The sequence below is a fragment of the Ursus maritimus genome, unplaced genomic scaffold (genome assembly GCF_017311325.1).
Source record: "Ursus maritimus isolate PB19 unplaced genomic scaffold, ASM1731132v1 scaffold_12, whole genome shotgun sequence".
Classification (NCBI taxonomy): domain Eukaryota; kingdom Metazoa; phylum Chordata; class Mammalia; order Carnivora; family Ursidae; genus Ursus; species Ursus maritimus.
Genome location: NW_024423564.1, coordinates 3,448,188 through 3,465,649, shown reverse-complemented (window position 1 = coordinate 3,465,649; position 17,462 = coordinate 3,448,188). Strand labels below are relative to the sequence as shown.

Genomic DNA, 17,462 nt, shown 5'->3' with positions numbered 1-17,462 from the left:
CTCCTGCTGCTCCCGCTGCTCCGCCTCGAAGCGCTCCCGGCGAAGCCCCCGCTCTCAGGCTCAGGGTGGACGACACGTACTCAGCATTGCAGCGGAGGATCTTGCATTGAGAATGAGCTGAGGACAAAGGGAAAGGATGTGAGATGGCGCCTGGAACCCGCTTAACTCTCCTAAATCTGACGGAGGGGATTTCAGGGGCTCCTAAAACCCAGCTGATCCCGAGTTCCAGTCCTGTCCCTGGTCCCCAGCCCCCAGCTCCCTAGTTCTGTGTTCACTCGGTCTGGCTAAAAGTGTGTAAGGCCGCTAGATCTCGTCTCCCTGTGGATCAAGCGCTTTTCCAGTGCCCTTCCCCAAGGCGAATGGGAAATAAAACTTATCTGTTTGGGAGTCAGGCGAGTGACTGGCACTCCCCAGCACCCAGCCCTTCTCCTCACACATGCTCACTTGACCACCCTTGCACAGCAGAGGACCCTCTAGGTTCCCCAGCCCTTCCCTAGCCCTTCCTTACCATGTCCACAGAGGAGCAGCAGGAGGGTGAGAGTGCTTAGAGCTGGGGGGCTGCTATGGGGGGGCCGGCCTGGATCCCCCATACCTATCCGGCCAGGTCCCCCCAGGCTCCGGCTCTTTCCAGCTGATGACCCTCCTACCTAGTGAATTTTGACCGGACCTCCTGTAAGGGACTGAAAAAAGAAAGTCAGCTGGGCACGGGGAGAGAGAAGAGTTGAAGATCATTCAGGATGATGTGAAGAGAATCTAGGAAAATCAGGAAAAGGATGAGCGGTCAGGAGCTTGGGGAGAATAAGGCTCCCCAAACTGTAAGTGTGGCTGTTGAGCCCCTGTGCTCTGCTCTTGTGGCCATTTTCTGGGCCCTTATGCAATACCCGGAGGTGGGGGTGGAAGGAAAGTTGACTACACCAGGCGGGGCGGGGGGGGAGCAGAGTCCACTGTATTGCCCCATCCTGAGCTACCAAACAGCAGAAATGTCAGAAAAGGAGGGGTCGTGGCGATGGGTCAGACCCCAATCATCTCAGTGGGTTCCTCAATAGAATTCGGATCTGAAAATACTTCAGAAACATACCTCTTATTTGCCCCTCCCCATCCAGAGGGGACACCCTCCAGGGGTCATTCATTTCTCTTTCTCCTTTGTGTCTCCTTTGTGAATTTTTAGCCAGAAGGAGTGAGGGTGGAATACCCACTGCCTCTCTAGAATATGAGTATTCAGATGAAGAGGGACGGAGAGCTGGGATTATCATCTCCCTCTCTCACGGAATAATGCAATGCTAACCAAGCCTGTCAATCAGTATTTGTTTGTGCCGGGTCTAAAGTTCTTGTATTTCTTTTTTCCGAAACTGACTGAAGAACCACTCTTTTCATCTTCCATTTGCAAATTCGGAAGTTCTCAGTCTTTTGATTAGGATAGGCCTTGGGGAGGAGCTAAGTCCCTCCTGCCAAACTCCCTTTTCTTGAGGTAAGGATATGAGTGGGGTTTGAGTCATGCAGGAGGGAGATTAGGGTGGCGACACTAGAGTGTGGGGATAAACAATTTACAACGAGGAGTAGCCCCCACCGTTGGAAGCCCAATGTGAAGGGCACTGCTGACCAGGGGCAGGGTAGAAGGGAACCAGTGACTAAGCATCTAAGGCGAACTTTGGCCTTGGTGAGAAAACCACAGAATAGGGGATATGGGAAACTCCTAATACTGCATCAGAAGTTTGAGGCAACAGGGTAAGGAGAGAGCTAAAGCGGCCAGAGGAGAGATGGAGGATTAAACTTCAAGAGGCCGGTGGCCGGCAGCCAGAGAGAAGTAAGACAGGAGAAACGGAGATGGGGCACCTGCGTATGAAAGAGATCCTAGCTTTTGGACCAGAGACATTCAAGTAGGTGTTGTAATTTTCTGAAAGTCTAACTTCATTCCAAAAGCTTATTAAAGGAATTGCAATTTCATTTTGACTTACTGTTTCCAGAGGTCAAACATTACTCTGATATCCAATTCTCCAGCCATGACTGCCTACTCTGTCGGTCAGCTCCAGCCAGTGGATCCCCCGTCTCTTTCTCCATGTCTCCCCCAGGTCCCCACACCGGCTGCAATCTCACTGAGGTCAGGCAACCAGAGAAGGTTTGGTGTGGGGGGAAGGGGGAGTAAATGGCTGGCCAGAGTACTGGAAGGGTAGGGTGTGGGTGGGGGGAGTGGGGAGGGTAAGAGGATTAGAAAGAATATGGAGTATAGGGTGCCAAGTGGGGAAGGGGGGGCAGAAATATCATAGGCAAGTCAGATATCCACTTCCAGGTTATGTGACTCTAGTCACTGCCTACTCCAGGCAGCCCTCCAGCATTCTCAGTAATGAGCTTCCAACCTTTAAAAACTACAGTGGGTAATCACATAGCTTTCTTTCACCACCCTCACCCCTGCTATATTGAATATTGCATTTAGTTTCTCTTGAGCACATCTAGGAGGTAGCTGACTTCAAATAAGGTCCATAGCAGAGGTAGTTCACAGCCCCTCCCCCATCTTTGCAGACTATTTCAGAAGGACTAGAAAAGCCAGCTGTCCAGAGAAGAAATCTGAGCTCTGAGTTGCTTAGGACAAGGGTTTGTTTCAGTCCTCCAGCCCGGATCCTTGCAGCTGTCTATCCCCCTACCTCCTCCATTTCATTCCCTTAGTTTATACAGCAATTCCTCTTCCTTCCCTCTCACCAACTCACACACGAAATATAAGCTTCTGAGTTGTTAGAGGAGGAGGCTAGCAGAAGCAAAGAAGTGGAGGAGGACTAGAGATAGAGTTTTTTGAAGGTTACTAATCCACAAGGGAGGGGGACTTGGAGAAATAAACTGAGAAAAAAAGAAATTCAGAAAGATACTTTTGTGGAGTAACATAATCTTGTGACCTTTTAAGATCTTGCAGCCGAACAATTTAGCCATGTCATATTTTTGCAGCCATAGGCATCTGGGATCATCATCTCTTATACTTGCCAAGCGAAGTGAATACAAAGGCTGATTCCAAATAGTATCACTAAGGCGTTTGATTAATTGGCTTTGCATTTAATTCAGAATCTAGAGGTCTACATAGTACTCTTCTCTTTATTATGCATATGTTTCTGAAAAATTTAGATTTCTCTCAACGACATGAGTCCATAGCACAAGGATTTTATCACAAAAATATAAAAGGCCAACCAAACTATTCAAGTGACTTTAAAACACAGTAATTTAACTATGACATCCCAAGTGGGATATACTCTAAGGACAAAAAGAAATGCAAAAATACTTTCAAGTAGTCATATTGTTGGTGGTAATGGTGGTATTGTTATTGTGCACCTATCATGGGTGTATTACAGAATAAAACAAATAAATATTAACGCTAGTGTCTTTGTGAACCAGGATTTTTGGTGTAGAATAAAGAGATACAGATTTATGATCGATGAAGTTAAATAAAAACTCTGTAATTCTGACTTAAATTGGAAATATAACTGTGAGCTAGAGGCATATTTTATCCTAAAACATTTCCTGGCTTTATTCTGAAAAGGCCTGGAAACAATAACACAGTAGCAGTGACACCACTACATCCAAACTGGGCTTTCTAAACACCCATTTCCCACTGAAAGGAGCTCCTTAGAGAAATGGCTGATTTCAGGCATAGGTCAGGAATTGTCCAAGATAAGCAAGGAAGCCTTCAAAAACTATTAGGATTGTATCAAAAGGACTCAGAAGCAACTAGAACAGTTCACACTGGCCAAAGATGAGACAATTTAAGGGTCAAAATGGATATTATTTGCATATTTGACATGTTCAACTATCATATTTGTATCAACTATGTTTAAATCTATGAGTTTCCAACAATACTTAAAAATACAAACTCATTATTGAAGAATGCTAGGGGATCAACACATTATTTTGAAAGCTGCTAGTAATTGGAAAGAATCAAGCATTTATCCTGTTTTTCCTGTGGGAATTCAAGATGAGGAGGAAATTTATAGAAGTTTTCCAGCAGATAAATGAAGAAGAAATGGCATAATTAGAAAATCAACATTTATAACTCCTAATGAATTGATGTGTCTAGGCAACGATCAATAACGGCTGTTATCCGTCATGAAATGAGAGACAGACGTTGTGTCCCCCTGATCACAGGTGGATTACAAATTGCACCTATTGAAGGAGGCCTGCAGAAAAGCCCTTTCAGTCTGAGTCTGACTTAGTGCAGAGCTAACTACTAATTTACAGGAAATACAGGAGACATCAAATGCCACCTCAGAGGCGCAAATCTGGATTGTGGGAATACTCTAAGGACAAAACGACTGGGGCTTTTCAACTAATTGAAGAAGAAGAAAATGGAGGGAACTTATTCATTAATAGAGACTCAAGAGACATCAAACAGCTGCAGAGTATGGATTTTGTTGGATTCTAATCCAAGAAAACAAACAAAAATTATGAGACAGCTGGGGAAATTTGAATGTGAACGAACAGTTCATGAATACTTAATGATTTATAAAGTTGTCAGTGTGATAAGTGGTACTTTTTAAAAAGCAAGCACTTCTCTTTTATAGATGCATCTTGAAATATCTGCAGATGACATGATGTGATAGCTGGAATGCTTATAGGTCGGGAAGAAGTGATGAAGATTGAACCATGAGTTGAAAATTGTTCAAACTGGGTGACAGAATCTCAGGTATTCATTACCCTAGCCTCTTTTTGTAAATGTTTGAAATTTTCCATAACGAAATTAAAGTCAGAAATTATCTGTGAGCTCTTTGAGTGTGTGTGTGTGTGTGTGTGTGTGTGTGTGTGTGTATTTGACCATCATCCTTGTCAAAGCCTATTGACCAAACACCACCCGGAACAAATCTGTAGTCAAAAAAGTTGGGTTTAGAGAGAGCGGGACGTCTGGCTTGCGAGCAGGCGCCTTCGTTTCGCACACGACGAAAGAGCAATTAAAAAATGGGTGATGTTGAAAGAGCAAGAAGGTTTTTGTTCGGAAGTGTGCCTAGTGCCATACCGTGGAGAAGGGAGGCAATCACAAGACTGGGCCAAACCTCCATGCTTTATTTGGGCGAAAGACAGGTCAGGCCCTATGATTTTCTTTTTCTTTTTTTTTTTTAAGATTTTATTTATTTATTTTGACAGAGAGAGAGAACACAAGCAGGGGGAGTGGGAGAGGAAGAAGCAGGCTCCTAGCGGAGAATCCTGATGTGGGGCTCGATCCCAGAACGCAGGGATCACGCTCTAAGCCGAAGGCACACACTTAAGGACTGCGCCACCCAGGCGCCCCAGGCCCCTGGATTTTCTTACACGGATGCCAACAAGAACAAAGGCATCACCTGGGGAGAGGAGACACTGATGGAGTATTTGGAGAATCCCAAGAAGTACATTCCTGGAGCAAAAAATGATCTTCACTGGCATTAAGAACACAGGGGAAAGGGCGGACTTGATAGCTTATCTCAAAAAAGCTACTAAGGAGAAATAATTGGCCATTGCCTTATTTATTGAAAAACAAAAATGTCTCAGGACTTTTTTTTGTGTATCATATTTAAATTAATCTCATACACCAGAATTCAGATCATGAATGGCTGATAGAATGTTTCTTTTAGGCAGTTCGGACTGAAATAAGTTTGGCTTGTGGTGAAATGAACTTTTGGAACTTTGAGAGTAATTCTGGTTCCGCAAGTGCTGTCACCGTTTTCCCCTCTAAAACTATGATTGGAGTTCATTAGTAATGTGCAGCTTTTCACAGAGATGGTAACTGCCACCCCTAAACTTATAGGAGACCGGTTTTGTATTTAGATTTCTATAACTGGTTATATTAATATGTTTAAATGCTGAAGAAATCCGTGCAGTGTCTCAGAACAGCAAGACTCAGCTGTGTTTCACGTCGTGTTCGTTAGCCTGTTAAAGGTAAGGGTTGAAGATAAGCTGACAGTGTCCACTTTATCTTTTTGGTCTTAACTATGCCAATTTAATTGAAATTCCCTGCATCTAAAATGTTGCCTTTTGCTTAATGAAAGGCATTTTAGTATGGTTTATGTATAATGTTAAATAAAGAATACTTAACACTTAAAAAAAAAAAAGTGGGTTTATTTGGCTTGCTGCAGCGAGGAGAGAATGCCACAGTGGAATTATTTGAGGAGACTCTTCTAGAATTTGGGCCTGCTTTGGATACTTCTGAACTAGAGTTTAGCAGAGTGAGGGCCAGTTTTGGATTGCATATTGTCAAGAAGCAGGAACATTTCAATGATTGGGTATCTAATTGGGAGGCAAAGCAATTGAACAGGGATTAGAACTGAAATTGGTTAAAACAACAAAAAAGCAGCAATTACTCATGTGAGTCAGAAAAGGGGATGTTTGCTCATTTTTGTGGTTGCAGAGTGGTCTTGTTTGTATTTTATTCCAAACTCAGTTGTGGTGTGGGTCTGATAAACTGAGAGATAATAATTAACAACCTTGGGCACCTGGGTGGCGCAGTCGTTAAGCGTCTGCCTTCGGCTCAGGGCGTGATCCCAGCATTCTGGGATCGAGCCCCACATCAGGCTCCTCCGTTAGGAGCCTGCTCTCCCTCTTCCACTCCCCCTGCTTGTGTTCCCTCTCTCGCTGGCTGTCTCTGTCAAATAAATAAATAAAATCTTTAAAAAAAAATTACCAACCTTGACTTCTATACTCAGCTTAAATATTATTCCAGAATTAAAAATAAGAAAAAAATGTCAAACAAAACAAGATCACCAATAAATCCACATCAAAGGAACTGTTAGAAAGATTTACTAGCAAGAATGATTTTGAGCAAAGAAGGATGAATGAAGATGGGAGAAGGAATGGTAAACAAAGAAATACATACGTGATTGAATCTAAACAAGCGAGTCATGTATTTTTAAAAATGACTGCCTCTGACAGTAAACACTATAATAACACATAAAACAGGATGGGACTTGTAATTAAAGCTGTTTGAGATTTTCATATTGTTTGGGAGGAATGTGTCAAAATTGATTCGCTTTATGCTTTAATTAATATTTAAATGCGTTGTAAGGGTGGGTATCAAAATAATAGAAAAAAATAGAGTGTATTATTTCTGAACAAAAAGAGGAGAAAAAGGACTTAAGAGAGCAAAACAAGACAAAAACTTGATTAATCCAGAAGAAGACAAGAAAGGAGAAAAAAAGAAAAGAAAAAATATAAATTAAAACATAATAATAATATCATAATCTAAATTTTAAAACCAGGTAATTCTCACCGCGCTATAGACATGACTTTGGAGAAGCGAAGGGTTGGAAGTAGAGTCCCCCACGCAGGACTCTGACTGTAGCCTTGAAACAATGAGAAGTAGTCAGTCTCGGATATATTCTGAAGGTAAAGCTACAGGACTTGCTGATGCTCAGATCTTGTTCTTGGGACTGATTATTACTAGTTTTGACAATGCCTAATTTTTAAAGTAAATGAGATCATTTCTTTCATGAGTCTTTTCCTTGTAAGGCCTTAAGCTACTCTGTTTTCTGTAATTCCACGGCCCGTGATAGGAAAAGTTTCCCTGCTCTTCTAGAAGATGGTCACTAATTCTTTGTTGCACCACTCAGGATGATTCAGAGCATGGTTCAGTTTGTCTCGATCTTTCCCATCCCATTTACAGACACATCTCCTTTACCCCTTTGGGGTCACTTATATAATACTTTTAAGTTACTGCATGGTCCTTCAGTGAACTGGGGCTGTAAGGAAGCTGCACCAGGGAAGGTAGTGGAACCAGCGGGATAACAGCTACTAATTTGCATACTGTTTGTAATGGGATGAAAAATCCCACCTGCGGCCGGCTGAGAGATGAGCAGCCTTTGAAAGCATAGATAAGGTTAAGGAGATAAGGAGATAAGGAGAAGCACAGCAAGAGGATGTTATGTGGGTTTTAAAATAAATGAGAAGACTTAGAAATGGGTATAGAGAATTGTCATGAGACACATTAGAACGCACCTACCTGGTGCTCATCATAGGAGAAATACTTAATGATCGTTGAACATCTGTTGGGGCCACATGCTATGAGTGAACTGATGATAGCATTTCTAGTCCTTACCACAACCTGAAAGGCAAATTTTACCCCCATTTTATAGAAGCTGAAGTGCTCGGAGACCCTCTTGTCTAAGGTCGCCTACTTCAAGTTCAGATTTATCTGCCGCTGAAGTCAATACTCTGCATTATAGCATCTTCTATAGGCTTCCAGGTGGCTGAATTTAGATGGAGAAAAGGAAAAAACAAAAGATACAGATTTAGACACGATGCGAGACGTGAGAAAACAGTCCCTAGATCTTCAAATTAGAGTGCTGGCTGAGAGAATGAGCCCATCACTGAGGGTAAGGAGACGGCTGGCATCCAGCTTTTATATAGCTAAAGAGTTAAACAAAATTCTAATATATTTCAATACATTTAAACTATATTACCAAACCTCTAACTTCTACCAGTATGCTGAAAACGCAGAAGATAATCATTGGATAGCCTCTTTTATTTCGTGTCAAATGAAAGAAACAACAAGGAAACAAGATACTTTTTCAAAATTCATTCCGGACAAACTCAGCGATGGCCATTAGGTATTCAGTGGTTGTGGTAGAAGGGTCTACTTGAGAAGTTCACCATTTAAGCAATTTTGCCTTTTTTGGCAGCTTGATATATTTCCTTTTAAGAGGCAGTGAGATTTCCATAACAGCGACTCTGTTATTTTCTTTCTCTTTTTAGCTGTTTTGAAGTTCAGAGGAAAATATAATGCTCAGTTAAGGTATTTAGATAAGCTTGGGTTTTTGTTATATATTTTGTCTTTTCTATAGCTTTTGAATTTTCTGTTTTTATGTTAGTTGTCGTTTGTTGTATTTGTTTTGGTTACATGTGAGGTGTTGCTTACCTTTTTGCAAGTCTCTTTAAACCACTGGTGGATAAATTAAAGTTAAAATAAAAACAAATCAAATATTTTTGGAAGTGTGAATTTAAATTTAAGCTAAATAAAAAGGCATTCATTTTTCATCGCTTGGAGTTTTACCATTTTCCTCATTTGGGACTACTACATAAAGACATACTCTTTACTTTGTACCACCTTTACCTACACATTTGGTGTTTTTATCATTTCCTGGAAAGGTCAAGAAAGCAGTGCTTGTATTTCCCTGCATTAAGAAGAGAGTTCCAAAAGTAAAATGCTCCTAAAATCAAAGACTGCTGATGCAGTAGAAGATGGGTTTCTTTTAGTTGAATTTATTAGGGTGTTGGCAGTGTGAAATTATTTGGGATTGAGAGTTTATGAATCGATGGATCTTACTTTGGAGGACCACAAACTCCTTTTGAAAATCTAATGAGAGATATTAGCCCCGTCCTCAGAAAAATGTTCGAATATGTGCCTTGACATTTTAACTACAATTTCTTGAGGGTGCATATATCTCCTGCTAGAGGGTTGGAATAGACATGGCTCCTCTTCACTGTGAGAGCCCTGAATCCTGGCCAGCAGACCGCCAAGAAGCTCCCTCTTTACTATAGAGAGTGGTGAGAGCAAGGTAGACGCTTGCGTAAGGCTCTCAATATCCAGCTCAAAGCAGTGATAGAACCATAGGCAGATTCTGCTCTTCCCGCGTCAAGAGTGTTTCACGATGGCTTTGAAGTAGTTCTTTTCTGGCCATCAAGTAGTTCTGAAAAATACTTGAGTTGCTAAAGACTATCCATTACAATATATGCCCTTACATATTTACAGATTTAGTTTTGTTTATTTGGTTTACATTAATTTCTATCTTGAGGTCTTGTAGAGGGGAAAACTCTCTATTAACTATTCAGATAAAAACTCAATTCTGTCATGTTGCCATAAAATATTTTTATGCTTTATGTTTCCTTACCTTCAGGTGAAGAAATAGGCACACTATTAAAAAGACATTATTTTTTACGGTGGCCTTGATTATGTTTGTGGAGCCAGCCACCAGTGGCTCCTGGCCTCCTGGGAGCTACAGATCTTCTAACATCTGAAAAAAAGGATTATTCTCCTTATTGCGACGGTGAATGTGAGTAACTGGTAAGGGTAGAACAGAGGCAGTGAAAGTAATGAGAGAGAGAGATTAGGATTCATGGACACACATAATAAGGTGTGTCATGGGATCTTTTTTTCTTTTTTAGCCCATCCCCTGCCCACCTCCCCTCCAGCAACCTTCAGTTTTTTCTCTACAGTTAAGGGTCTTTTATGGTTTTCCCCTCTCTCTTCTTGCCCCTTCCCCTATGTTCATCTGTTTTGTTTCTTAAATTCCACATATGAGTGAAATCATATGGTATTTGTCTTTCTCTGACTGATTATTTCTCTTAGGATAATACACTCTAACTCCAATCATGTTATTGCAAATGGTAAGATTTCATCCTTTTTGATGGCTGAATAATATTCCACTATGTATATATATCACAACTTCTTTATCCATTCATTGGTCAGTGGACATTTGGGCTCTTTCTATAATACGGCTATTGTTGATAATGCTGCTATAAGCATCAGGGTGCGTGTGCACCTTCGAATCAGTATTTTTGCATCCTTTGGATAATTGTCTAGTAGTGCAATTGCTGGGTCATAGGTTAGCTCTATTTTTAACTTTTTGAGGAACCTCTAAACTGTTTTCCAGAGTGGCTGCACTAGTTTGCATTTGCACCAGTGGTGCAAGAGGGTTCCCCTTTCTCTGCATCATCGCCAACATCTATTGTTTCCTGTGTTGTTAATTTTAGCCTTTCTGACAGGTGTGAGGTGGTATGTCATCATGGTTTTGATTTCTATGATGCTGAGTGATGTTGAGTGTCTTTTCGTGTGTCTGTTCACCATCTGGATGTCTTGTTTGGGAAAATGTCTATTCATGTCTTCTAACCATTTCTAACCTGGATTATTTGCTTTTTGGGTGTTGAGTTTGATAAGTTCTTTATAGATTTTAGATACTAACCCTTTATCAGATATGTCTTTTGCAAATATTTTCTCCTATTCCATAGGCTGCCTTTTAGTTTTGTTGATTGTTTCCTTCACTGTGCAGAAGCTCTTTATCTTGATGAAGTCCCAATAGTTCATTTTGCTTTTGTTTCCCTTGCCTCCCGAGACGTGTCTAGCAAGACATTGCTGTGGCCGAGGTCAAAGAGGTTACTGCCTGTGTTCTCCTCTAGGATTTTGATGGTTTCTGTCTCACATTTAGGTCTTTCATCCATTTTGAATTAATTTTTGTATATGGTATAAGAAAGTGGTCCAGTTTCATTCTTTTGCATATTGCTCTCCAGTTTTCCCAACACCATTGGTTGAAAAGACTGTCTTTTTTCCATTGGATATTTTTTTTCTGCTTTGTCAAAGATTAGTTGACCATAGAGTTATGGGTCCATTTCTGGGTTTTCTATTCTGTTCCATTGATCTATGTGTCTGTCTTTGTGCCAGTACCATGCTGTCTTGATGATTACAGCTTTGTAATAGAGCTTGAAGCCTGGAATCATGATGCCTCCAGTTTTGCTTTCCTTTTTCAAGATTGCTTTGGCTAGTTGGGGTCTTTTGTGGTTCCATACAAATTTTAGGAGTGTATTATGCTCTGCGATAAAGTGTCATGTGTATCTTGAGTGTAAAGTAACCCAAATCTTTTAGGCTTCCCTGCCTTCAGTGTTTCTCAGTGGGGGCTCTATTGACATTATGGGAGGGACAATTCTTTGTTTTGTGGAACTGTCCTGCCTAGTGCAGTACAGTTAGCATTCTGTCTCCCCTCTCCTGCTAAGTGCTATTTGCATCCCTAGTCAGTGTAAATTTTTAAAGTACCCCTGCATATTTCCAAGGCCCCACCCCCACCCCAAAGATGATACCACTCTGGTTGAGGAAACCTTCTAGATATTCTCAATCCCGAGTGGTTTCACACTACCATGACCTAAACTGGCTCAGTAGAAGTGTTTTTACCTTATGGACCATCCTTGCTTTAGAAACAGGTTTGGGGTGTGTGTGTGTGTGTGTGTGTGTGTGTGTGCGCGCGCGCGCGCACGCGCGCAGCTCAAGGACATGACCTTCCCAGCACTCTCACATAAGAGAGATGGTTGATTCCTTTTACTTGATATGCTTGGCTTCTCTCTGGAGCCTCCCAAGGACAGGACCACACAAACTTAACCCTCAACCCCTTTACCTGTAGAATTCGGATCTCAAAGCCATGCTTCCAGAGCTGTAGGGATTTCCTGCACGCCAGTCCAAACAGAGCAGCTCTGCTTGGAGCTGTTTTACATTTTGGGATTTGGGGCGTGCTTTCATTAAGAAAAAAGAGTTCCATTGCTTAAATGGATTTAAAAAACAACAGATTATATGTTTCTAAGTATCTCTTTTGGTGCCAAGTCTTTATAATTACAGATCTTCTCCTGTCCCCTCATTTGAGCAGAACTTGGAAACTGAGTGGGCACCGGGGACATTTATACTGTTAAATTACTCAGCAGGATATCTCCTCCATGTCAGGCATTTTAGGCCTCTTGGATATAGACTATTGCAAGTTATCAGAGCCCAGGAGATACTACAGAGTGAGTTTTCAATCTGTGAATTACTACCTCTTTGGGTCTACTTGCTGGATTTTTAGTTATACAGTGGTGATATCCACCTAGACTGTTCCTCAGAAGGACTTTGGGTGTTTTTGATTGGTTCCTGGACTCCAGCATACACAGGCTCCTCTGTCTTCAGAAGAGCTCTTGGCATACTTAGATGTTGTGGTTAAAACAAATCGAACTGGTAGAATTTATCATGAGAGACAAATAGTAGTTAGGGTTGATGATTGATGCCTTGTGGGTTTTTTGTCCCAGGACATTTATTGTTAATCAGGCAAAGATTTCTCAGTTATTTAGGCCTGGACTTTAGCCACTGCCGTATCAGGAATAATGTCTGTCATTCTCACCAGATGTTAGATTTTATCTCCTTCCTTTGTTCCGTCGTAGATTTGGACTGTATTAATTAGCCAAAATTAACTCGCATCCTGGTGCAGAGCCAAGGAGCTTTCTTGGCTAGTTGAGAATTCAAGCGTTGATCAAGTATGCGAAATTTGCTAGAAATATTTTATAGAATTAAGGCCTTCTAGGAGATTACAGCCTTGCCATGGAGACAAATATACACAAATGAAAAAATAACAGTTTGATGCCAGGTGAATGTAATATAGTGCTTAATGGAAAAGTGTACCATTCGGAGCCTGAAGCAGCAGCTCTTAACCTTGGCTGCGTGTTATAATCACCTGGAGAGGTTTAAAAAATTCTGATGTTCAGATTATACCCCAGACCAATTAAATCAGAATTTCTGGGGGTGGAACCCAACCGCCAGGATTTTTTTGTTGTTAATACCCCCCGTGTGATTTCATGTGTGGCTGAAGTTGAGAACCACTAGTCTGAAGGGATGATGAAGACAGGAAAGTCTATGTAGACAGGAATTTCTGTGGGCAGTAGGAAGAATTGAGATTGATGCCCTCTGGCTTTATCTGAGAAAATCTGATGTCAGAAAGGGCTTAGGAACTCATATGGATCTTACAGCTCCAAGTAAAAGAGAATCTCCAACAATTTGGAGAGGAGCTATGAATCCTACTGCTGGCTTTGCTACCGATGTGCACCAGTGTTTCCGGAGTTTCTTCACTCCCTGTGGTGGAATTAAGTGCACTTTGTCCCATTCGATTCCATGGTAACCCCTGGGAAACTATAGTACGATATTACAATCAAGATACCGCCATTGATACAGTCAAGACACAGGCCATCTCCAACACAAGGATCCCTCATGCTGCCATACCTACACCCCTCCCATCTCCATCCCTACCTTAACATTCGTAAAACCGAATCTGTTCTCCATTTCCATGATTTTGTCATTTTAGGAATGCTATGTAACAATCATATAGTGTGTAGCCTTTTAGGATTGGCTTTTTTCACTCAGCATAATTCTCTGGAGATTCATCCAAGTCATGTGTGTATCAGTAGTTGGTTCCTTTACATTGCTGAGTAGTATTCCATGCTGTCGACGTAGCACTCATCTGTTGAATGACATCTGCCTTGTTTCAAGCTTTGGGCTATTGTTAATAAATCTGCTATAAACATTTGTGTATAGGTTTTTGTGTGAACATTAGTTTTTATTTCTCTGGGATAAATGCCCAGGAGTGCAAATGCTGGGTCATATGAAAACTGCATCTTTAGGATATTTTTTGTTTGTTTGTTTAATAAACTGCCAAACTGTTTTCCAGGGTGCCTGTACCATTTTACACTCCCAAAAGCAATGGATGAGTGATCCAGTTTCTCTGCATTCTCACCAACATTTGATGTTGTCATTTCTTTTTAATTTTAGCCATTCTGATAGGTATGTAGTGATATCTAATTGTGATTTCAATTTGTATGACCCTAATGGCTAATAATGTTGAACATCTCTTCCTGTGCTTATTTCCTCTCTGTATATCCTCTTTGGTGAAATGTCCCTTCATGTCTTTTGACCATTTTTTCATCAGATTGGGTTTTTTTACTGTTGAGTTTGAGAGTTCTTTATATATTCTAGGTAATGGTGCTCTGTTGTGTGTGTGGTTAACAAGTATTTTCTCCAATCGCTGCTTGTTTTTTCATCCTCATAACAGGGTTTTAGCAAAAGCAAATGTGTTTCATTTTGATGAAGTCTAATTTATCAGTTTTTCTCTTTATGGATCATGCTTCTGGTGTCAAGTCTTTGACTAGCCCTAGCTCATGTAGAGCAATTTTTTTTTCTCAAAGTTTTACACTTCACATTTAAGTTGGTGATCCACTTTGAGTTAGTTCTTACATAAGGTATGAAAATAAAGTTGAGATTTTTTGTTGTTTTTGGTGTTTTGTTTTGTTTTTTGCCTATGGATGTCCAATTTCTTCAGCAAGGTATATTGAAAAAGCTATTCTTTCTTCATTTAATCGTTTCTGCACCTTTGTAAAAAGAAAAATCAGTCGGGCATATTTGTGTCGGTCTGTTGCTGGGTTCTTTATTCTGTTTCATTGATCTGTATATTTATCCTTCTGCCAATACCACACCATCTTGACTATTCTTTTAAGTCTTGAAAATGGGTAGGCTGATTCTTCCCACTCAATTCTTCTTTTTCAAACTTTGTTTTAGCCATTCTAGTTCCTTTACCTTTCCATTTAACTTTTAGAATAATTTTGTCTATATCCACAAAAAATCTTGCTAGGATTTCTCCTTCACTTTTTTTTTCTTGTGGTAATATACACATAACATAAAGTTCACGATTTTAATCATTCTCAAGTCTACAATTCAGTGGCATAGGATACATTGAAAACGTTGTGCAGCGATCACCACTATCAAGTTCCAGAACGTTTTCATCACCCCAAAAGGGAAAGTCTGTACCCATTACTCAGTCATTCCCCAACATCTGGCAATGACCAGTGTGCTCTATCTCTATGGATTTGCCTTCTGGATACTTCATGTAAATAGAGTCACACAATAGGTGATCTTTTGTGTCTGGCTTCTTTCTTTTAGCATAAAGTTTTCAAGGTTCATCTATATTGCAGCTAGAATCAGTACCTCATTCCTTCTTATGTCCAAACAATATGCCGTTGTATTTATATACCACAGTTGTTTATCTATGCATTTATTGATTGACATTTGGCTTGTTTCTGCTTTGGCTACTGTGAATAGCATGCTGCTATGAATGTGCATGTAAAGGGTTTCTACTGAGTATCTGTTTTCCGTCCTTTGTGTATAATGCACCTAGGAGTGCAATTACTGGGTAATATACTATGTTTAACTTTTTGAGGAACTGCCAAACAGTTTTCCACAGCAGCTGAAACATTTTACATTCCCACCAGCAATGTGTAAGCGTTCTAATTTCTCCTCATCCTCACCGATACATGTTGTTTTCCATAATTGTAGCCACCCCCAGATCGTGAAATGGTATCTTATTGTGGTATTGACTTGCATTTCCCTAATGATCCATGACACTGAGCATCTTTTCATGTACTTGCTGGTGGTTTTGAATATCTTCTTCGGAGAAGTTCTATTCATTTGCTCATTTGAAAATTGGGTTGTTTGTCTTTTTGTTGTTGAATTGTATTCCCTTTACTCTTTTTTAAAATTATTTTAAAGATTTTATTTATTTATTTGACAGAGAGAGACAGCGAGAGAGGGAACACAAGCAAGGGGAGTGTGAGAGGGAGAAGCAAGCTTCCCTCAGAGCAGGGAGCCTGATGCGGGGCTCCACGCGGGGCTCCACGCGGGGCTCCATGCCGGGCTCCAGCCCTGGACCCTGGGAATATGACCTGAGCCGAAGGCAGATGCTTAACAGCTGAGCCACCCAGGCGCCCCTGTATTCCCTTTACTCTTGAAGGATATTTTCACTGGATATGGGAATCTGGGTTGACAGTCTTTTCTTTCAGGTCTTGAAAAATTTTGTGCCCCTTCTTCTGGCCGCTGTGGTTTCCAATGAGAAATCTGCTGCCATTGTTTTTCCCCTACAAGTAAGGTATCATTTTTCATTGCTTTCAATTTTTTCTTTGTTTTTAGCTTTCAGTAGTTTGACTATGATATGTCTTGGCATGAATTTGTTTGGGTTTATCCTCTTTGGGGTTTGCTCAGCTTCTTGAATACATAGGTTTTATCCCTCTGCCAAATTTGGGGAGTTTCCAGCCACTATTTCTTTTAGTACTTTTTTCAGCCCTGTTCTTTTTTTCTTCTCCTCCTGGAAATCCAATGATACAATAGATCTATTGTCATAATCCCACAAGTCCCTGAGACTCTGATCTTTTTTTTTTTTTTCATTTTATTTATCTGTTGTCCACGTTGAGTATTTTTTATTGTTCTATCTTCTAGTTCATGGATTCTTTCCAGTGCCTCCTCCATTCTGTTGTTGAACCCATCCACTGAGATGTTTTGTTTTGGTTTGGTTTGGTTATTGTGTTTTTTAGTTCTAAAATTTCCATTTAGTTCTTTTCTTTTTTTTTAATTCTTCTTTATATCTTCTATTTCTTTGCTGAAACTTAATTTCTCTACTGGGACTTCCCATTTTTTCATTTGTTTCAAGCATGTTTGTAATTGCTCGTTGAAACATGTTCATGACAACTGCTTTAAAATCTTTGTCAGAGAATTCTAACATCTATCATCCAAATGTGGTCTGTTTTCGTTCAGTTGAAGATCTTTCTTATTGGTATGATGAGTGCTATTTTTATTAAAACCTGGACATTTTGAATTCTGGATCTTAGTTAAACCTTCTGTTTTAGTTGGCTTTCTCTGATACTACTCTGGCGAGGAAGTAGGGGTGAGTGTCTTGTTAGAGCCAGGTAGGTGGAGGCTTCCAGTTTCCCCACTCAGCCTCCACTGACACCTGAGGGGTGGGGCTTCTCATTACTGCTTAGGTGAGGGCAGGGGTTTTTCAGCTGCCCATTAGGCTTCCACTGACACCAGCCTGGCTGGGAGAAGTGGGAAGGCCTTTTTACTCCTCCCCACATGGCCTCCACTGACAGTAGGGGATGGGGGTGGCTTTGTTATCACTGGATGTTGGTGAAAGTGCTGACTC

The 17,462-nt window shown here is 40.8% G+C and overlaps 1 protein-coding gene and 1 long non-coding RNA gene across 2 annotated transcripts in view; one reads left to right on the top strand and one right to left on the bottom strand.

Moving 5' to 3' along the window:
* Nucleotides 1–841, bottom strand: part of HJV (hemojuvelin BMP co-receptor) — a 4,177-nt gene extending 3,336 nt beyond the window's left edge. The window contains exons 1-2 of the mRNA XM_040626818.1: nt 509–841; nt 21–117 (exon numbers count right to left, since the gene is read on the bottom strand). Of these exons, the coding sequence (XP_040482752.1) occupies nt 21–117; nt 509–590 (179 nt within the window). The 5' untranslated portion in view covers nt 591–841. The remainder of the gene's footprint in view (nt 1–20; nt 118–508) is intronic.
* LOC121102018 overlaps nt 1–6,474 on the top strand; it is a 19,364-nt gene extending 12,890 nt beyond the window's left edge. The window contains exons 3-4 of the long non-coding RNA XR_005834018.1: nt 4,539–4,660; nt 5,116–6,474. This is a non-coding gene — a long non-coding RNA (uncharacterized LOC121102018). The remainder of the gene's footprint in view (nt 1–4,538; nt 4,661–5,115) is intronic.
* The last annotated feature ends 10,988 nt before the right edge of the window (nt 6,475–17,462 follow it).